This window comes from Microcaecilia unicolor, unplaced genomic scaffold (assembly GCF_901765095.1).
Source record: "Microcaecilia unicolor unplaced genomic scaffold, aMicUni1.1, whole genome shotgun sequence".
Taxonomy (NCBI): Eukaryota; Metazoa; Chordata; class Amphibia; order Gymnophiona; family Siphonopidae; genus Microcaecilia; species Microcaecilia unicolor.
In genome coordinates, this window is record NW_021963087.1 from 150,092 (window position 1) to 172,636 (window position 22,545).

The 22,545-nt window shown below is 48.0% G+C and overlaps 1 protein-coding gene across 1 annotated transcript in view; it reads left to right on the forward strand.

Moving 5' to 3' along the window:
* The window catches only part of LOC115458916 (ribonuclease H1-like), a 73,756-nt gene that overhangs the window by 32,710 nt on the left and 18,501 nt on the right, over positions 1 to 22,545 (forward strand). Inside the window, exons 3-4 of the mRNA XM_030188770.1 lie at positions 17,655 to 17,807; positions 21,285 to 21,384. Of these exons, the coding sequence (XP_030044630.1) occupies positions 17,655 to 17,807; positions 21,285 to 21,384 (253 nt within the window). The remainder of the gene's footprint in view (positions 1 to 17,654; positions 17,808 to 21,284; positions 21,385 to 22,545) is intronic.

Here is a 22,545-nt window from a genome sequence, read left to right on the forward strand (position 1 = left end):
TCGATCCTCGAAGTCGAGGCAGGCTCGGGCTGCTCTTAGGGAGCTTCTGTCCGATACCGAAGAGGAGCGCTCATGGGGAGAAGAGGAAGACCCCAGGTATTTTTCAGAGGAAGAGTCCTGCGGGCTTCCCTCTGATCCTTCTCCGCCAATTGAAGTCAGGATGTCTCCACCTGAGAGTCTTACTTTTTCATCCTTTGTACGGGAAATGTCTAAGGACATTCCCTTCCCTATGGAGGTTGTGGATGAGCCCAGGGCTGAGATGCTCGAGGTTCTGGATTATCCTTCTCCACCTGCAGAGGTTGCAGCGGTCCCCCTGTACAATATACTCAGGGAAGTGATGATGCGGAATTGGTCTTGCCCTCTCTCTAACCCAGTTGTCCCCAAGAAGTCCGAGTCCCAGTACAGAGTCCATGGAGAGCCTGTAATGGTGACGGCCCATCTTCCTCATGATTCCATGGTGGTGGACTCTGCTCTCAGAAGAGCCAAGAATACTAGAGACTATGCCTCTGTGCCCCCAGGCAGAGAGTCTAGGACCTTGGATTCTTTTGGGAGGAGAACGTGTCAGGCCGGAATGCTCACCGCCAAGGTCCAAACGTACCAGCTTTATACGAGCATTCACTTACGGAACTTGGTGAGACAACTGTCCAGCTTAGTTGAAGCACTTCCTCTGGACCTTGCTGAACCTTTTCACCAGGTGGTCAGGCAGCAGAAGGCGTGTTGCAAATTCCTGGCCATGGGGTCTTACGACACTTTGATGTAGCATCCCGAGTAGCTGCTCAAGGTATAGTGATGCGCAGACTCTCATGGATCAGAAGACCCAGCATCGAATGGTGGATGTTCCTTGCTGGGGGGATAATCTCTTTGGAGAGAAAGTAGAGGATATGGTTGATCAGATAAAAAAGCATCATGATGCCATGGATTCTCTCTCCCGCCGGACGTCTTCTGCTACTGCCTCCTCATCCAGGAGGTTTTTTGGAGGGAGGAGGAGTGCTCCCTATTTCTATAATAGGCGTAGGTACACTCCTGCCTATCGGCAGCTGGTTCAGGCTCAGTCCCAGCATGTGCGTTCTCGTCAAGGCCGTGCGCCTTAAGGCCCCTGCGGCTCCCCAGCAAAAGCAAGAGCCGGGCTTTTGACTGGCTCCAGTGCAGCATTGCCGCAGTAAAAGTGTCCGTACCAGGCAACTTGCCTGTCGGGGGGAGGTTGAGATTTTTTCACTAAAGGTGGCCTCTTATAACCTCTGACAAGTGGGTTCTTCAAATAGTCCGGTTAGGATACACACTCAATCTGGTATCCAAGCCTCCAAATTGCCCACCGGGAGTTCAATCATTCAGCTCCCAGCACAAGCAGGTACTTGCAGAGGAACTCTCCGCCCTTCTAAAGGCCAATGCGGTTGAACCCGTTCCACCAGGGGAAGATGGGCTGGTATTCTATTCCAGGTACTTCCTTGTGCAAAAGAAAAAAGGGGGGATGCGTCTCATCCTAGACCTAAGGGCCCTGAACAAATTCCTTCTCCAAGAAAAGTAAAGGATGGTTTCCCTGGGCACCCTTCTTCCCATGATTCAGGAAAATGATTGGCTATGCTGTCTGGACTTAAAGGATGCCTATACTCACATCTCGGTGCTCCCAACTCACAGGAAGTACCTTCGATATCGGCTGGGAACTCAGCACTTTCAGTACTGCCCTTTGGTCTAGCGTCTGCACCCAGGGTCTTCACAAAATGCCTGGCGGTTGTCGCAGCATCGCTACGCAGACTGGGAGTGCATGTGTTCCCTTATCTTGACGATTTGCTGATGAAGAACACCTCTGAGGCAAGAGCTCTACGGTCCATGCAGATGACTATTCAACTGCCGGAGCTACTGGGGGTTGTAATCAACCCAAGTCCCATCTTGTTCCAGTGCAGAAATTGGAGTTCATTGGAGCTCAGTTGGATACACGGACGTCTCAAGCTTATCTTCCCCAGGCAATGGCAGACAATCATCTGGCCCTAGTGTCCTTGGTTCAGGCGTCTCAACAGGTCACAGCTCAGCAGATGTTGAGACTTTTAGGGCACATGGCCTCCACAGTTCATGTAACTCCCATGGCACATATGCATATGAGATCAGCTCAGTGGACCCTAGCTTCCCAGTGATGCCAGGCCACAGGGGATCTAGAGGATGTCATCCATCTCTCCAGCGACTTTTGCAGTTCCCTTCATTGGTGGACCATTCAATCCAATCTGACCTTGGGACGTCCATTCCAAATTCATCAGCCACAGAAAGTGCTGACCATGGATGCATCCCTCCTAGGGTGGGGAGCTCATGTAGATGGACTTCACACTCGGGGAGCTTGGTCCTTTCAGGAGAAGGATTTTCAGATCAACTTCCTGGAATTACGAGCGATCTGGAACGCTCTCAAGGCTTTCAGAGATCGGCTGTCCAGTCAAATTATTCTAATTCAGACAGACAATCAGGCTGCTGTGTATTACACCAACAAACAGGGGGGCACCGGATCTCACCCTCTGTGTCAGGAAGCCTTCGGGATGTGGCTTTGGGCTCACCACCACGACATGTTTCTCCAGGCCACGTATCTGGCAGGCGTAAACAATAGTCTGGCCGACAGGCTGAGCAAGATAATGCAACCTCACGAGTGGTCACTGAATGTGGACGTTGTCCGCAAGATCTTCCGAGTGTGGGGCACCCCCTCGGTGGATCTTTTTGCCACTCAGATCAATCACAAAGTCCCTCAGTTCTGTTTCAGACTTCAGACCCACGACAGACTAGTGTCAGATGCCTTTCTCCTACATTGGGGGACAGGCCTTCTGTATGCGTATCCTCCCATACCTCTAGTAGGGAAAACTCTGCTGAAACTCAGGCAAGACCGCAGAACCATGATTCTGATTTTGCCTTTCTGGCCCCGTCAGATCTGGTTTCCTCTTTTGGAGTTGTCCTCTGAAGATCCATGGAGTTTGGACTGTTTTCCGACCCTCATCACTCAGAACGAGGGGTCGCTTCTACATCCCAGCCTCCAGTCTCTGGCTGTCACGGCCTGGATGTTGAGAACTTAGAAGTTGCCTCTTTAGGCCTTTCGGAGGGTGTCTCCCGAGTCTTGCTTCCTTCCAGGAAAGATTCCACTAAGAGGTATTATTCTTTTAAATGGAGGAGGTTTGCAGTCTGGTGTGACAGCAAGGCCCTTGATCCCTTTTCTTGTCCTACACAGACCCTGCTTGAATACCTTCTACACTTATCAGAGTCTGGTCTTAAGACCAACTCTGTAAGAGTTCACCTTAGTGCAGTTAGTGCTTACCATCAACGTGTAGAAGGTCAGCCTATTTCTGGAGAGCCTTTAGTTCGCTTCATGAGAGGTTTGCTTTTGTCAAAGCCCCCTGTCAAACCTCCACCAGTGTCATGGGATCTCAACATCGTTCTCAGCCAGCTGATGAAAGCTTCTTTTGAGCCGCTGAATTTCTGCCATCTGAAGTACTTGACCTGGAAGGTCATTTTCTTGGTGGCTGTTACTTCAGCTCGTGGAGTCAGTGAGCTCCAAGCCTTGGTAGTCCATGCACCTTATATTAAATTTCACCATAAGAGTAATCCTCCGCACTCACCTAAGTTCTTGCCGAAGGTGGTGTCTGAGTTCCATCTGAACCAGTCAATTGTCTTGCCAACATTTTTTCCCCGTCCACATACCCGCCCTGATGAGGACAAAGTTGGCACACCTTGGACTGTAAGAGAGCATTGGCCTTTTACGTGGAGCGGACAAAGCCCTATCGACAGTCCGCCCAGTTTGTTTCTTTTAATCCCAATAGGATGGGAGTTGCCATCGGAAAACGCACCATCTCCAATTGGCTAGCAGATTGCATTTCCTTCACTTATGCCCAGGCGGGGCTGGCTCTTGAGGGTCATGTCACGGCTCATAATGTTAGAGCCATGGCAGCGTCGGTAGCCCACTTGAAGTCAGCCTCTATTGAAGAAATTTGCAAAGCTGCGACGTGGTCATCTGTCCACACATTCACATCTCATTACTGCCTGCAGCAGGATACCCGACGCGACAGTCGGTTCGGGCAGTCAGTTCTTCAGAACCTGTTTGGGCTTTAGGATCCAACTCCACCCCCCGAGGGCCCTGTTTGTTCTGTTCCAGGCTGCACTCTCAGTTAGTTGGTAAATTTTTTAGGTCAATCTCAGTTATGTCCTCGCCGTTGCGAGGCCCAATTGACCATGGTTGTTGTTTTGAGTGAGCCTGGGGGCTAGGGATACCCCATCAGTGAGAACAAGCAGCCTGCTTGTCCTCGGAGAAAGCGAATGCTACATACCTGTAGAAGGTATTCTCCGAGGACAGCAGGCTGATTGTTCTCACAAACCCGCCCGCCTCCCCTTTGGAGTTGTGTCTTCCCTTGAAGTGTATTGTCTTGCTACATACTGGACTGGCCGGCTCGAGCCGGTTTCGGGCGGGAAGACGGCCGCGCATGCGCGGTGCGCATGGGCGCGCGAGGACTAGCAAAGGCTTTTGCTAGTAAACTTTCCGATGGAGGGGGCTGCCGAGGACGTCAACCCCATCAGTGAGAACAATCAGCCTGCTGTCCTCGGAGAATACCTTCTACAGGTATGTAGCATTCGCTTTCTCTGAGGACAGCAGGCTCAGTATTCTTATAACACTCCCTCCTCCCCATTGGAGTTGTTCCTTCTATGTTTTGCTTTTTATTACACTAAGTGCTGCACGTTCGGGTCACAGGCGGGAAACCGCTCCCACATGCGCAGTGGGGTGGCCCGCGTGGGGGAACGTTCATGAAGGTTTTTCAGCTTTTGAAGGTTTTCCATCTCCTGGGCCGTCGCGGATGACGTCGACCCACATGTAAGAATATTGAGCCTGCTGTCCTTGGAGAATACCTGCTTACAGGTATGTATCTTCATTTTCTCTGAGGACAAGCAGGCCAAGTCATAGTCACCTGTGGGTAATGTCATCCAGATTGCCCGTTGCAGAATGCTTTCACAGCGTATATAGTTTTAAGAGCATGCGCCAGCATCCCCACTGCTCATGCGCAAATGCCTTCTCACTCATCGTAAGAGCGCAGAACTCTCTGCCATGAGGAGAGAATGCACAGTTCGTGGCTCCTTGCAGTGTCTGTTGCGTTGCTGCATTTCATGATTGTTTTGGTGTCTTCCTTTGGGTATTGTTTTGACCAGTTTGTTGTTTTTCCTTTTCAGGAGTTTTTGCCTTTCCTCCGTTTAGTATTAGTGCTTTTTCCCCACTTAAGTTTTGTTTTTGAATGCTCATGAGGCTCCGGTCGGGATTTTTTTCCCCTCCATTTTATTCCCTCCTTTTTATCTTGGTGATTTTTCTTTTTTTTTTTTTTTTTATTATCACCATTGAGTCATTTGATTTGGCCATGGTGATTTTTCTTTTTTTTTTTTTTTTTATTATCACCATTGAGTCATTTGATTTGGCCATGGCTGTTTTTCTTTCCGTGTCATCGAAGGGATCCAGTGGCTTCAAGCGATGTGCTTGGTATAATCAAACCATCTCTGGAACTGACACCCATTCTTGGCATCTCTATTGTTTAGGGTCAGAACATAGCCCTTCCAGCTGTCTTCTGTGCTTGCGTGTGCAGAAAAGAACGAGGCTGTCCAGAGAGGCTGAGAGAGAGTTTTTGGAGCCTGGTGCGAATCGTCGACATCGGGTGCGTCTGCCCCTATGGCTGCTAGACACACACCTGACACTGGAAGTGGGTGTGCATCGAGCAGGTCTCCACCTGCCTCGGCACTGTCCGTTGCGCAGGGCCTGTGGTACTTGTCAGCATCGGACCCGACCCCCAAGGAGGTGTGGGGATTCTATGTTCTCGTCGGCACAGGATTGTTGATGCTTGGCATCGGGTGAAGGCCAAGAAGCACAAGCATCAATCTCCCTCGACGCATGGTGCCGAAAGCAAGATCTGGTACCTGAGAAGTGTCTGCACCGGGAGGAGCGCTGTTCCTCCATTGAGGCGGTGCCAGTGCCGAGGTCTTCAGGTAGCCAGTACCTGGCACCAGCACAGACCCCTATAGTTCAGTAGGCTGCCTCTGAATCAACGCCTCATGCTCCAAGAGCATTTCCTTAGCGTCTCTCTCTGGACCGGCCCAGAGAAAGTGACTGATGGGTTGTGCACGCCTTCCAGATGGTGGAGACTGAGAATTCTGACTTGTCCAGAGAGCCAGTAAGAACCCTAGCTATCTAGAGATAGATTCAGTATTTTCAGTCTCCAGCAGGAGGAAGGTGGTAAGTCTTTCAGTCTCTTAATTTTTCTATTTCCCCTTTTCTCTTTCTAGTATTAAAAAAAAATAAATAAATAAACGAGTTCTTCTGGTACATAGCGCTGGCTTTTATATAAGTTTTCTTTTCTGTGCACGGTCGTCTTTTGAGTGTAACAGAGGCTGATGGCCCACAGGATTTCTCTTAACGCCTCGGGGAGGCCACAGTCTGGTGGCTGAGTTCATCCCCCCCCCCCTCCCCCCCTCCCCCCCCCGGTGTCTAAATTGGTTCTATGTGGTAAACACTAGCCTTAACCTCTTCGGGGGTAGAGTGTTTGAAGGCCCAGGAGAGACAGCACACTAGTTTTGAGTATTGAATTGGGGGGGGGGGGGGGGGAGAAGCGCGACCGAGCAGGGCAGATCTGCTACCGCCATCGTTATTGCTTTCAGCGGTGCAGTGTTTATTGGCTCCAGGTAAGTGCAGCAGTATTTGTTTGTAAAAAAAAAAAAAAAAAACAGATCGCACTAAGGCTGAAAAGCTCCGCTGCTGTGCTGTATGTCGACGCAGGGGGCTGACAACAGCCAGTGTGTGTAAATATTGCACCGCTGTAGAAACGCCATTAGTCGCAGTTCTGGGTCTGCAGCTGTTGCAGTGTTGGCTCAGCAGGAGTCTGGTGTCTGTAAGGCCAGTGCTCCCATTTTAGAGAAGCAGTCCATCTCAGGGGAACAGTCTGCTTTTTTTTTTCCACTGCATTTGGCTGAATCTTCAGTTTCAGGAGTTGAGCAGGGTTCCTGCAGGGGGATTCCCACCTGATTTTTTCTCCAGATGTATAAGGCTTTTCTTTTACAGAAGTAAGGCCCAATTTCAGCATCTTCTTCTGGGGTGACAGAGAAGCAATTGTCCTGTGCAATATGACGGTGATTTGAGTGTATGGTAATGACGACCGTGCGAGGCATGGAAACAGAGACTGACCAATAAACCACCAGATAGGCTCACCTCCACTCCAATCTATTAAATCTCCCTGATAGGGAATTGAGTGTATGACAATGACGGCTGCATGGGGGAGTGGAAACAGAGATTAACCAAAAAACTTGCAGTGGACTAGACAGCCTGCCTCCCGCCCGCCCCTCCAACTACTCAGCGCAACAGGAGGCGACTGAGCCCCACACCTGGGACCACACAATCGTGCGACCTCGTTAGTGTGCCCGGATCTGTTAACTAGCAACTCGTCCACCGTTTCCTGGCGAGCAACGGGAGCAGCGTCAGATCCAGCGTGGCTGCACCGAGAAGCGGAAACAGGGAGGACACGTGGTCGCTCCTGGGAGGCAGACGGAACCGCCAAGAGCCTGCAGAACGTGGCCTACTAGGAGCCCGAACTGGTCTGTCACCAAAATGAATACCTTCAACTTACTCCTAGTAATTTACTCCTTATCACTGCTTCACCTAACACTAACTATCCCTCTCACAGAAAACAACATAATCCCCATACTACTCTATCCCCAAAGTCTGACCAGGCACACCTCGCTTCATCAAACCGATGACAACCAAAACAAAGGAAGAACATCAACACGTACACAACCCCAACAGAAGGGAAAGAACCCCCACAATAAACCCACAACAACAAAGAATCGACAACTAACAAAAATCCACATAACACCAAACATAGGTGACCTATACCAAAGAATTAAAATGGGCTACATCAACGCCAGATCTGTAGTAAGCAAAATGACACTTGTAACCGATTGGATCACGTCAGAAAACCTTGATCTACTCTTCATTAGTAAAACCTGGATCCATGACCAAAAGGACCCCATAATCCTAGATCTTTGCCCCCCAGGATATAAAATCGTTCACTGGACTAGAAAGGAAAAAAGAGGCGGAGGCATAGCATTAATCTATCAATCCCAGTTTACCATCAAAACCACTTCCGAGTCCATAACACCCCAACTTGAAATTGCCTCTATCAGAATCCACAGCAAAACCCTGCTTGACCACCTGAACTCTGTCCTGTTTTATAGACCACCAAGAAATTGGAACGAAGGCCAGACTATCTTCACTGACTTCATTTCAAATACTTGTGCGACCAACTTCGACATACTAATACTAGGAGACATCAACCTTCACCTAGAAGACCCAAACTCCGCCAACGCACAAGAATGTAAGGAATTTCTCCAGTCATGGGACCTCACATGGCCACAAATGCAGGCAACCCATGTCAAAGGGCATACACTGGACCTCTTCTCACACAAACTCCAAGCAGACCAGAACCTAATAATAAAAGATATCAAATGGACAAACACCATGGGCTGATCATTACAAACTAAACCTATCACCGCACACAAGAGCACACAACCTACAGCACCAGAGGCCAAATAGACCCGGAAACATTCTGGCTACAGATATACAATAACGAATGGACAACACAACCAGATTCCATACATTATCTCACAGAATGGGGCAAGAGATGCAGAAGCATACTAGATGATAGCGCCCTTACGAACAAGAACCTCACGTAGGCACATCTCTATACCATGGTTCAACGATGAACTGAAAAAACTAAAAACACAATCCAGAAAACTCAAACGAGCATGGAAAAAAATAAAAGATGAACACACACTTAATGCATGGAAAAAGATACATAGAAAATACAAATATGCAATAAGACAAACCAAAAGGTCATACTATAAAACTAAAATAGGCCCGACTTCAAAGACACGAAGAAACTATACCAACTTGTGAGCAAATTACTAGACATTACAGCGGTCACTGCAACCAATACAGACATTCCATCCGCAGACAAACTCACTAAATACTTTAATGAAAAAATTACAAACTTACGCAAAACACTACCTAAGGACAATACTGATACCGAAAACTTCATCAATAGCTTGGATCCATACCCTGGAGAATACCCAGCTTGACTGAGCTTGATCAAACTTCACGCTCCTCACTGTTGAAACAGTCGCCCAGGCGATCAAAAGGTTCTCCAGCACCCATTGCAAACTAGATACCTGCCCCAGCTACCTGCTAAAATTCGCCACTGACTGCTTCATAACAGACCTTACATCCCACCTAAACTACTTGCTCCAACAAGGTCTTTTCCCTGAGGAATATGGCAACATCCTACTCACCCCAATCCCAAAAGATTCCAAGAAAAAAACATCCGAACTCGCCATCTATCGCCCAGTTGCATCTATCCCACTAGCAGTCAAACTGATGGAGAGCATGTTGACCAAACAGATTACTGACTACATGGACAAGTTCTCATTATCCAATCAACAAATTCAAGAAAAATCCACAAATTGAAAAATGACTATACTTGAAGGAAAATGGCCTCGAAGAGCTCCAAGATGAAAAGCAATCTCGCGGAGCTTAAACAGACCAAACGGTCTTTTCATCATCATTGGCCAAAAAAACCTTATAATGCCACAGATCGGTAGTATGCTGCATTGGAGAGCTGTGCGTGTGTCCCATTTTTGGCCTGATACCCTGAAGAAGCTGCGAAACGCTGGCCATCGTCGGCTCGGGGCTGGAAGTGAAGGACCGCATAGCATAGAGCAGCAATCCATTGAGCACCACTTCATAAAGATAAGTGTAATTGTGTGTATTGGATATTGCATAGTGTTCTAGCAGTGATATACGTTTACAGTATCACTCAATATCTTTTGACCATAGACACTAGAAGATGATTCAGATCTGTGGCATTATAAGGTTTTTTGGCCAATGATGATAAGACTGTTTGGTCTGTTTAAGCTCCGCGAGATTACTTTTGATCTTGGAGCTCTTCGAGGCCATTTTCCTTCAAGTATAGTCATTTTTCAATTTGTGGATTTTTCTTGACTTTGTTGATCGGTTTGTGTTTCCACACCACCTAAAAATTTGTTTAGCAAGTTCTCATTATTACATGAATCACAATCGGGATTTCTCCCCCTCCATAGTACTGAAACTGTGCTAATCACTCTCCTGGCCAAATTCAAGCAGGAAATAGCTACAGACAAGAGCATACTTTTCTCCACTTCGATATGTCGAGCGCATTCGACATGGTAAACCACAACATACTACTAAGACTCTTAGACTACTTCGGGATTGGTGGAAATATACTTAGGTGGATCAAGGGTTTTCTTACCACCAGAACATACCAAGTGAAATCAAAATTAAACATATCACCTCCTTGGAAAGCAGACTGTGGAGTACCACAAGGATCACCACTATCACCAACACTCTTCAACATAATGATGATCCCATTGGCCAAGTCCTTATCAAAGCAAGGCCTCAACCCGTTCATCTATGCAAACGATGTCACAATATACATTCTCTTCAGACATGATCTAACAGAAATTACCAGTGAAATCAAACTCTTTTTGAACACCATGGACTCATGGGCAAATTTTCCAACTGAAACTGAACACTGAAAAAACACACTGCCTCATCCTCTCATCTCAACACAACATGTATAAACCCACAACCTTAATCACCCCAGACCACACCCTCCCTATCTCAGACAGTCTGAAAATACTCGGCGTTACAATCGACCACAACCTCACGTTCGAGAGCCAAGTGAACTCCACAACAAAGAAAATGTTCCACTCAATGTGGAAACCTTCGCGAGGGAAATATTTTGCAACCTTGTACAATCAATGGTACTAAGCCATGCAGACTACTGCAACGGAATCTATGTGGGATGCAAAGAACAACTTACAAAGAAACTCCAGACTACTCAAAACACAACAGCTGGGCTGATATTTGGTAAACCCCTCTGAGAAAAAATGCACTAGCTTCCAATCAAAGAACGTATCACCTTCAAAATCTGCACCTTGGTCCACAAAATTATCTACGGCCAAGTCCCAGGATACATGACAAATCTCAGCGACCTACCAATCGGAAACATAACCAGTTCATCTCGAAATTACCTAAACCTCCACTACCCAAACTGCAATGGACTCCAATAAAAAGCAACCTACGCATCCAGCTTCTCCTATATAAGCACACAACTATGGAATGCATTGCCAAAAGCTGTGAAAACAACCTACGACCACCTAAACTTCAGGAAATCACTAAAAATCTACCTATTCAAAAAGGCTTATCCAACCGACCCAACTTAGATACCTACACTCTGCAACACAGCAAAACCAAAGCTCGTAATGGACACTATTAGCCTAATTTTCAAAGCACTTAGACTTACAAAGTTCCATAGGTTACCATGAAACTTTGTAAGTCTAACTACTTTGAAAATATGCCTCTATATAACCTTTCCCCTCACCCCCCATTGTACCTGACTCACATGTACCTTACTCGACCACAATATCACCTTGTATTTTGTTTCTCTACCGGACTTGGCAAATGCCTTTACGGTACTATGTAAGCCACATTGAGCCTGCAAATAGGTGGGAAAATGTGGGATACAAATGCAACAAATAAAAAGGCCTAGGGTCTCCTGGGACATAGAGGAGGACCATAGTTCACACACTGATCTGGAGATGCCCTCTCTCTAGGAGAATGATTATGCCAGAAGATGCTCAGTTTACTGAGGAAACCGTTATGGTGGACCTGTCGCAGAGACGCTATTCCCTTGGGAAGATCCTTCAGTGGTAAGAATTTTTCATAAGGAGGGTTTACAAGAGTTCATCTCTTTAGTTTCTTCTACCTTGCATTTTGAGGAAGAATTCACGACCATAGAGGGGCGTAAAGTGGATCTTTTGATAATGACATTTCCTATGCATCAGGACATCAGAGACATCATTCAGGCACAGTGGGATGTGCCACATTCCCCTTTCAGACTCTCGTGGTCCATGATTCATCTATATCTGGTTTCCAATCAGGACAAATCTTGTTTCTGGTAGTTGAAGAAGTTGCTTCTGCTGTTACGAAGAAAAATACAGTACCCATGGATGGAGGCATGGCTCTTAAGGATGTTCATGATCACCGTGTGGAGTCTCTGTTAAAGAACAGTTTTGATGTCTTTGCTGTGGCTGTTCAGGCAGCTATCTGTGGTTCCTTGGTGGCCAGGGCTTGTTTTCGCTGGTCTGTGAGGGTATTAGATTGGACTTCAGATGGTTTAGCCTCTATAGATGCAGAAGTTGCTAAGATTGAGATGGGTTCTTCCTTTTGGGCTGACACTAACACCGTTCCCCCTCGATGCATGGTGCCGGGAGGATTGCTCCCCCTCCGTACAAGAGTTGCCGACACATCTGTCTCTTAGCAGCCCGGATCCTGCTCCAGAGCCCCAGGCAGCGCTGCCACTGACTGCTCCACAGGCCCCGCAGCGCCTTCTGATGGCGGCTGTCGATGAGTGCATTTGGTCTTTGCTTCTGGAGGGACTGCTGCATGCATCGGCTTCCGGGGTGCTTGCGCCTACCTGCGATGAGGTCCCCGAGCTCGGTGCCACTTGCGGCTCCGGTGTCGTTTGCCACCCAGGCCAGTTCGATAGCGGCTCCGGTGTCGTTTGCCACCCAGGCCAGTTCGATTGCGGCTCCGGTGTCGTTTGCCACCCAGGCCAGTTCGATATCGATGGAGAAAGCTTTGCCGCAGTCCATGCGGGGGTTGGCCCCCTCAACATTGCCATTGAGACCATGGGTCTTCAGCGTCGAGACAGATACGGTCTCGGAGGTCACTGAGGGAAGTGCTTTCTGACTCAGAGGAGGAGTGCTCATGGGAGCCAGAGGAAGATCCCAGGTACTTGTCCGATGAGTGAGTCCTTTTGGGATTCCCTCTGAACCTTCCCCTCCACCTGAAACGAGACTGTCTCCTCCTGAGAGCCTTTCCTTCTCATCTTTTGTATGAGAAATGGCCCAGGCCATTCCATTCCCCATAGACGTGGAGGATGAGCCCAGGGCTAAGATGCTAGAGGTCCTAGACTATGCCCTCAAGAGAGCCAAGAGTTCTAGAGACTATGATTCGGTACCCCCAGGCAGAGAAGCTAGAACCTTGGATTCTTTTGGGAGGAAAATGTATCAGGCCACTATGATCATTGCCTGTACCCAGTCTTACCAGCTCTTCACGAGCATCCACTTGCGGAACTCTGTGCAGCAGCTGTCTAGTTTGGTCGATGCCTTCCCTCCGGAGCAGGCCAAACCTTTTTGCCAGCTGGTCAAACAGCAGAAGGCGTGTCGTAAATTCTTGGCCAGGGGCACATATGACACTTTTGATTTAGTATCCAGGATATCTGCTCAAGGTATAGCAATGCGAAGACTCTCATGGCTTAATGTTTCTGACCTGAACTATTCGGTCCAGCAGAGAATAGTGGATGTTCCTTGCCAGGGGGATAATCTCCTCGGAGAGAAGTTGGAATATCTAGTTGACAAGATCAAGAAGCATACAGATGCTAGGTCTTCTTTCTCCCACCGAGCGCCTTCTTGCTCCTGCCTCCTCATCCAGGAGGTTTTTGGAGGGCCCCAGAGTACTCCCTATTCCTAGTCTAGGCGTAGGTACACTCCAGTGTCTTGCCATCCTGCTCATGCTCAGCCTGATCTTGCTCGTTCTCATCAACAGTGTGCGCCCAAGGCCCCTGCTGCTCCCCAGCAAAAGCAAGGGACGAGCTTTTGACTGGCTCCAGCAGAGTACAGCCACTATAAAAGTGTCTGTGCTGGACGACTTGCTAGTTGGGTGGAGGTTAATGTTTTTTCATCAAAGGTGGCCTCTCATAATCTCCGACCGGTGGGTTCTTCAAATAGTCCGATTAGGATACACCCTCAATCTGATCGCAAAACCTCCAAATTGCCCATCAAGAGCTCATTCACTCAGCTCTCAGCACAAGCAGGTACTTGCAGAGGAACTCTCCACCCTTCTGAAGGCCCATGCGGTTGAACCTGTTCCACCAGGGGAAGAAGAGCAGGGATTCTATTCCAGGTACTTCCTTGTGCAGAAAGAAACCGGGGGAATGCGTCCCATCCTAAACCTAAGAGCCCTGAACAAAGTCCTAGGCAGAGAAAAGTTCAGGATGGTTTCCCTAGGCACCCTTCTTCCCATGATTCAGAAAAATGATTTTCTTTGCTCTCTGGACTAAAAGGACGCTTATACTCGTATTCCGATACTTCCAGCCCACAGGAAGTATCTACGATTTCGGCTGGGAACGCAGCACTTTCAGTATTGCGTACTGCCCTTTGGCCTAGCGTCAGCTTCCAGAGTATTTACCAAATGTCTAGCGGTAGTTGCAGTGACACTGTGCAGACTGGGAATGCATGCGTTTCCTTATCTCGACGATTGACTGGTAAAGAGCACCTCGGAGGATGGTGATTAGGAGTGCATGTGGAGAACTTTTGAGGTGCTGGAACTGTTAGGGTTTGTAATAAATTACCCCAAATCCCATCTCAACCCTGTTCAACAGTTGGAGTTCATAGGCGCTTTGCTCAACACGAGAACTGTTCAAGCCTATCTTCCTGAGACACAGGTGGACAACCTTTTGTTCCTAGTGTCCAAGGTGCGACAGTCTCAGCAAATCACTGCTTGGCAGACATTGAGACTCTTGAGCCACATGGCCTCCACAGTTCATGTTACACCCATGGCACGTCTTCACATGAGATATGCTCGATGGATCCTGGCTTCCCAGTGGTGTCAAGCCACTGGGAATGTTGAAGATGTCGTCCAATTGTCCACCGACCTTGTGCACTCTCTTCAGTGGTGAGCGATTCGGTCCAATCTGTCCTTGGGACGTCCATTCCAAATTCCTCAGCTGTGAAAAGTGCTGACGATGGATGCATCACTTCTGGGCTGAAGAGCTCATGTAGATGGGCTTCACACCCAAGGAGCTTGCAGGAAAAGACTCTTCAGATTAATCTCCTGGAGCGTCGAGCGATCTGGAATGCTGTAAATGCTTTCAGAGAGCAATTGTCCAACCACGTTATCCTAATTCAAACATACAACCAGGTTGTGATGTATTACATCAACAAGCAGGGGGACACAGGGTCTTGCCCTCTGTGTCGGGAGACCATCCAGATGTGACTCTGGGCATGCTGTCATGGCATGTTTCTTCAGGCCACTTATCTGTCAGGAGTAAACAACTGTCTGGCTGACAGACTGATCAGGATCATGCAAGCTCACGAGTGGTCACTGAATATGGGCATTGTCCACAAGATATTCTGAGCGTGGGGCACCCCCTCGGATTTTTTTGCCACTCAACCACAAAGTCCCTCGGTTCTGTTCCAAACCAGGTCCACGACAGACTAGCGTCAGATGCCTTCCTCCTTCATTGGGGGACAGGCCTATTGTATGCGTATTCTCCAAAACATCTAGTGGGAAAGACTTTGTTGAAACTCAAGCAAGACCGTGGAACCATGATTCTGATTGCACCCTTCTGGCTGCAACAGATTTGGTTTCCTTTTCTTCTGGAATTCTCTGCCGAAGAACCATGGAGATTGGAGTGTTTTCCGACCCTCAACCCACAGAACGAGGGGTCGCTTCTGCATCCCAATCTCCAGTCTATGGCTCTCATGGCCTGGATGTTGAGTGCCTAGAATTCGCTTCCTTGGGTCTTTCTGAGGGTGTCTCCCGGGTGTTGCTGGCTTCCAGGAAAGATTCCACTAAGAGGTGTTATTCTTTTAAATGGAGGAGGTTTACCGTTTGGTGTGACAGCAAGGCCGTAAATCCCCTTTCTTGTCCTACACAGACTGCTTGAATACCTTCTGCACTTATCAGTCTCAAGACCAACTCCATAAGGGTTCACTTTAGTGCAATTAGTGTATCATAAGCATGTAGAAGGTAAGCCTATCTCTGGACAGCCATTAGTTGTTCACTTCATGAGAGGTTTGCTTTTGTCAAAGCACCCTGTCAAACCTCAACCAGTGTCATGGGATCTCATGTCATTCTCACCCAGCTGATGAAAGCTCCCTTTTGAGCCGCTGAATTCCTGTCATCTGAAGTACTTGACGTGGAATGTCGTTTTCTTGGTGGCTGTTACTTCAGCTCGTAGGGTCAGTGAGCTTTAAGCCTTAGTAGTGGCTGTACCTTATACTAAGTTTCATCACAACAAAGTTCCTGCCGAAGGTTGTGTCGGAATTTCAACTGAACCTGTCGATTGTCTTGCCAACATCCTTTCCCCAACCTCATGCCCATCCTGGCGAAAGCAGCTTGTGCACCTTGAACTGCAAGAGAGTGTTGGCCTTTTACATGGAGCGGACGAAGCCCTTCAGACAGTCCGTCCAGTTGTTTGTTTCTTTTGATCCCAACAGGAGGGGAGTCGCCATTGGTAAATGCACCGTTTCCAGTTGGCTAGCAGGTTGTATTTCCTTCACTTATGCTCAGGCTGGGCTGACTTTGGGGGGTCATGTCATGGCTCATTATGTTACAGCCATGGCTGAGTCAGTGACCCACTTGAAGTCAGTCTCCATTGAAGAGATTTGCAAGGCTGTGACATGATCTTCAGTCCACACATTTACATGTCAATACTGCCTCAAGCAGGATACCCAACACGACAGTCTGGGCAGTCAGTGTTGCAGAATCTGTTTGGGGTCTAGAATCCAACTCCATCTTTGTAGTCCCATTTTGTTCTGTTCCAGTCTGCTCCCTCATCTAGAGGTATATAGTTTCAGGTTAATCTACATTACTTCCTTGCTGTTGCAAGACCTAATTGACAAATGTTCTTTGTTTTGGGTGAGCCTGGATCCTAGGGATTCCCCACTTGTGAGAAGATTGAAGCCTGAGCAGGTATTCTCCGAGGACAGCAGACTTCACATTCTCATAATCCCGCCCACCTCCACTTGGAGTTTTCGTTTTCTTCATTTTTGATTTCTTAATTATGCTTTTGGATTTAACTGTGGAGGCGTGGTCGAACTACGGGTGGGAAGGCACTTCGTGCATGCGTAGTGCAACGCTGCACGCGCTCCAGATGGTTCTCAAACATTTCTTGCTGGTTATTGTACCGATTCCCGAGTGACGCGGATCGTCTACCCACTTGTTTGAATGTGAAGCCTGCTGTCCACGGAGAATACCTGCTACAGGTAAGAATCTTCACTTTTTTCCTGCTAGTTTTTTCCTTGAATTCTTCGTGGCCAGATCCCACCCTTTATCACTCTTGTACATTAGTTCCAGAGATTGCACTGTAAATAGTTTATCTGCAGGATAAGTTTCCTTGATTTTGCATCTTCATGTTACAAACTAAGTTTTATTTTCCTATGTTTGCCGTTGAGGTTCTCCCTGGTGTTTAGAGGAAAATGACCAACACTGCTTTAACAAATACTGGTTGGAATTAGGCAGCCCTAGGGTACTATAGAGTGATGTCACAACTTCCCTCACCACCACCATCTGTTTGCAGGTGAGCATAATCCAATGATTTGGACTGGTGTGGAAGGGCTCAAGGAAAGAAAACACAATCTAATTTTTTTAAAATTATTAACTTTAGATAATTTTCCATCAGACAAGTTGTACCCTAGAATGTGCCCTCACTGTACTCTCATGTTATTTTCAGTTCATATTCGTGGTTTGGTTCTCAGTTTTCTTCTTAACCTTGTTCACATTCCAGGACCAAGTAGTGGATACAGATCAGATACCTGGTATGAAAAGCCCAGGTTCAGCAGATACAAGAGATATTACGAACAATCTTCGTCGTCCGAAGATGAGGAAGTATATGAACCTAAACGTGCAATGCACACTGAGAAGAAATCAAGTTACAAGGGTATTATGTTGCTGGTGTATTCTTTGAACAATTTTTAATCATGTATGGAACCTGCTAGTGAAATATAAGTAGAACATTGCAAGGTTTGCTGTACACTTAGATGCACCTGCACTGTACATTCTCCGAGGACAAGCAGGCTGCTTGTTCTCACTGATGGGGTGACGTCCACGGCAGCCCCTCCAATCGGAAACTTCACTAGCAAAGGCCTTTGCTAGTCCTCGCGCGCCCATGCGCACCGCGCATGCGCGGCTGTCTTCCCGCCCTAACCGGCTCATGTTCATCAGTCTTCTTTTGTCCGCGCTCGGGACAGTTGTGTTTTGCGCCGTTTCGCGCCCCTCAAAGTTCACCCTCGCGCGTCTTCGCGATTTCGTAAAAAAAAAAAAAAAAGAGAAGACCTCGGTCTTGTCCCTTCTTGTGTGTCCAGTTTGTTTCCCCGACGTAAGTTTCCTTTCGCTTTCGGGGTAGGCCTTCTTTGTGGCCTCGGTACGGGTTTTTTCTCTCTCCCTTAATTTTGGTGCCCTTCGTCGCCATTACGAATTTTGATTTCGCCGGCGTGATTTTTCCGCCCATGTCATCGAAGTCTACTACTACTATTTACTATTTAACATTTCTAGAGCGCTACAAAGTGTACGCAGCGCTGTACAAACACAGAAGAAAGACAGTCCCTGCTCAAAGAGCTTACAATCTAATAGACAAAAAGTAAAGCATTTAAATTTAAAATATTTAAGCAGTCAAGCACAAGAGAACAGTCACAGAAGGACAGAAGATGTTGAAGGGTGGTCAGTGTGATTAGGTGTAACTCTGGTTGGAGTAGTGGGAGAAGGTGATAGAAGAATAGAAATGGGTGAGGTAAAGTAATGAGTGGGTTGATAGGGAGGTTATATAAGACATGTCACTCTAGGGGTGGGTGGGTAGAGGGGTAGGGTGGGTGGAAGCAGGAGAAGGTATTCTCTGCAGCCTATCTGTGAGATGGAAAATGCTCTCTGAAGCTGCTGCTATAAGTTGTTAGTTTTCTCTCCCTGAAAGAGATCCAAGCCACACCCACGAAGTTCAAACTGTCAGTGGGGAGGGTGAGGGGAGGAAATGGCAGTGCTTGATGAAAAAGAGAGCTCAGTTTGATAGGAGATATACTATAGGATGTCATTCTGAGGCCAGGCTAAGTCTAAAGCAGGAGAAGGTATTCTCTGCAGCCTATCTGTGAGATGGAAAATGCTCTCTGAAGCTGCTGCTATAAGTTGTTAGTCTCCCAGCGGCTTCAAGAAGTGCACCTAGTGCGCCCGGGTAATATCGCTCACTGATAGGCACGCGTCGTGTCTTCAGTGTCTGGGGGCTGGGCACCGCCCGCAGGCCTGTAGTCTTTGTGCTCTTTTACAGAAGAGGTCTCAGGTTGCGAGATTGGCCCAGTGGAACGTGTTGTTCTCGGGCTCTTCGTCGACAACAGCACCGGAGTCATCGAGTGCATCGACGTTGGCAGCATCAAGACCTTCGACCTTGGCATGGACTGCATCGAGGTATCGACCCTCTGCATCGTCGGTACCGAGACATCGGAAGGCTGCGTCGGTGGTACCGGGACCTCCGCTGTTGCTGATGTCGTCGGACGGTGGTGCTTCGACTGGAGTGCAGGTGAGGACTGTCCATTCCTCTGCTGGTGGCGGTGAGCCTTCAGGTGGGTCTCCTTTTGCCCTGAGGGCTCCTGCGGTACAGCCCCCCCCGAGCCCGACCTTCTTTGGCCTCGGCACCGAGGAAGAGACGGCTGGATTCTACGTCCTCCTCGTCGGTACCGGGAAGCTCCGGTGACATGCATGTTTGAAGAAATCAAAGAAGCATCGACACCGGTCTCCTTCCCGCGTCGGTACCGAGAGCTCTGGGTCGCCGAGGGAGTCGGCACCCAGTAGGCATCGGCACCGGGAGGACCGCTCACCCTCTGTTCAGGAGGTGTCGATGCGCTCCACCTTGGACAGCACGGAACAGCCTCCACGCCCGGAACAGACTCTGACCTCGACGCCTGCATCGGCTTCCATGTCTTTCTCCACAGCCGCTCTGCACGAGAGTCTCCGGGCCGTTCTCCCGGAGATCCTGGGAGAGCTGTTGTGCCCTTCCCCTCCGGTACCGGGGGTGCTTGCGCCACCGGTACCGTCGAGTGAGGCGCCGGCTGCCCCGGTACCGCTTGCGGTATCGACTGCGGCCGCCTCCCAGGAAGGCTCCCCTACGATGTCGGCGGAGGGAGCTTCGCCGATGCTGGCGAGGGAGTCTACCTCTCGACGATCCCACTGTGGCCGTGTTTCCACGGAGTCGAGTCGGGCACGGCTTCAGACACAGGTTCGTGAACTTGTGTCTGATACCGATGGTGAGGCCTCGTGGGAGGAGGAGGAGGACATCAGATATTTCTCTGATGAGTCTGATGGCCTTCCTTCTGATCCCACTCCCTCCCCGGAGAGGCAGCTTTCTCCTCCCGAGAGTCTGTCTTTTGCGGCCTTTGTCTGGGAGATGTCTACGGCCATCCCCTTCCCGGTGGTCGTGGAGGATGAGCCCAGAGCTGAAATGTTTGAGCTCTTGGACTATCCTTCTCCACCTAAGGAAGCGTCCACAGTACCCATGCATCATGTCCTAAAAAAGACATTGCTGGCGAACTGGACCAAGCCTTTAACTAATCCCCACATTCCCAAGAAGATCGAGTCCCAGTACCGGATCCATGGGGACCCAGAGCTGTTGCGCACTCAGTTGCCTCACGACTCTGGTGTGGTGGATCTGGCCCTAAGGAAGGCTAAGAGTTCTAGGGAGCATGCTTCGGCGCCCCCGGGCAAGGACTCTAGAACCTTAGACTCCTTTGGGAGGAAGGCCTACCATTCTTCTATGCTCGTGGCCAAAATTCAGTCTTACCAGCTCTACACGAGCATCCATATGCGGAACAATGTGCGGCAGTTGGCGGGCTTGGTGGACAAGCTCCCTCCTGAGCAAGCCAAGCCATTTCAGGAGGTGGTCTTGCTACATATGAGACTGGCCGGCACGAGCCGGTTCGGGCGGGAAGACGGCCGCGCATGCGCGGTGCGCATCGGCGCACGAGGACTAGCAAAGGACTTTGCTAGAAAGTGTTCCGATTGGAGGGGCTGCCGTGGACGTCACCCATCAGTGAGAACAATCAGCCTGCTGTCCTCGGAGAATACCTTTTACAGGTATGTAGCATTCGCTTTAAGTGTTAAATAAAAGAAATAATTTATGTCCACCCAACTCTGAAACCAGAAATCCAGAGCATATTGTAATAGATGAAATCCAGAGCATATTGTAATAGGTATGGTGCCTTGGACTTATAGAGGTCTTAGTTGTTTTGCAGATTGCACTAATGGATTAATATGGATTGAGAGAGGATCTTCATTGGGGGGGGGGGGGGGGGGGGTAGGGGAAGAAATTGCGAGGCATAATCATGAAGTCAGTTTTGAAAGCAGATGTAAAAATTTTTAAATTTCTCCCATTATGCAGGACATTCAGCAGTTGTGTACACAGATGGCTGCTGTGCAAACAATGGCAGGAATGACGCACGTGCTGGAATAGGTGTCTACTGGGGACCAGGCCATCCATCGTAAGTTAGCTCAGAGACTTCTTTTTTTTTTAAGTCTGGTATTGAGGAGGTTGCAGCTCATCTCTTGCTTGTCCCAAATCTGTTAATTGTTGAAAAAGAGGATTTCAGGACTCACTATATTTGACATTTTTATCCCACATTAGCCCATGAAGAGTTCAAGTTCAATGTGGCTTAAATTACAAACATCAGTAGAATAGTACACATTTTGAAAAGTATCAATTCTTATAATACATCATATAATAGGTTGAAATTTAAAATGAGCTATTTCAACATAAGTAACAATCCTGAAAAACACAATTCTATATTGAGAATTGATAGAATAATAAAAGCAAAAGTTGACAATTTCAATATAGAATTGATAAATAAGGAGACTCAGTAGAATGATAGCGAGTAAAACTATACTAAGTAATATTAGATAGATAATCTTTAATTATAGAGTGATCAAGTAGGGATTTGATTATCCAAGAAATAGGAAGTAATTAGAGAGAAAATATGATATAGAAGGATCAGACGTTCAGTTCAAAATTTGTTCTTTGTTTTATTAAAGGTTGAACTGAAAAAATGAGTTTTCAGTAAGCTTCAAAACATCATGTAATCGTTTAACTAATTTGTCTAGTTCCAAGTTTTGGTGCCTTGATGTGAGAAGTTGGCAGCATGAATTGTTTTGTAGGTTACATTCTTGCAGCTAGGGAATTGTAAGATGAGAGATTCCCTGGATGATGTAATAGGATGATGACATGCTGTGCAGAATTTGATGAATAAATGCACATAGCTTGAATGACATTCTATTCTTCCATAGCGTCCCACAGATCAATCCAGAAACTTGTGCATTATGTCCCTCTGCCAACAGGTGGAGATATAGAGAACCGAAGGTTTGGTATATGTGACCCTGTCCAGCTGCCATCAACTTAGTATCTAGCAGGTGCAGAGTCATAACTGCACAGCTCTGCATTGACTTGGCTCCTTTCCCGGTCCCTGGGTCCAGTAGAGCCTAATTTGGCATTGAGGTTCCCTGTGTGGGATTTTAAGGTACACCTGGTGGTGCCAGGTCCCTCCTTCTCCCCCTGACGGACCCCTCTGTATCTCACACTGTGCCTGGCTTCAGTTTCTTTTCTGCCGCTTTAAGGAAAAAATAAAAGGTAAGCAAAGCCTCTGAGGAAC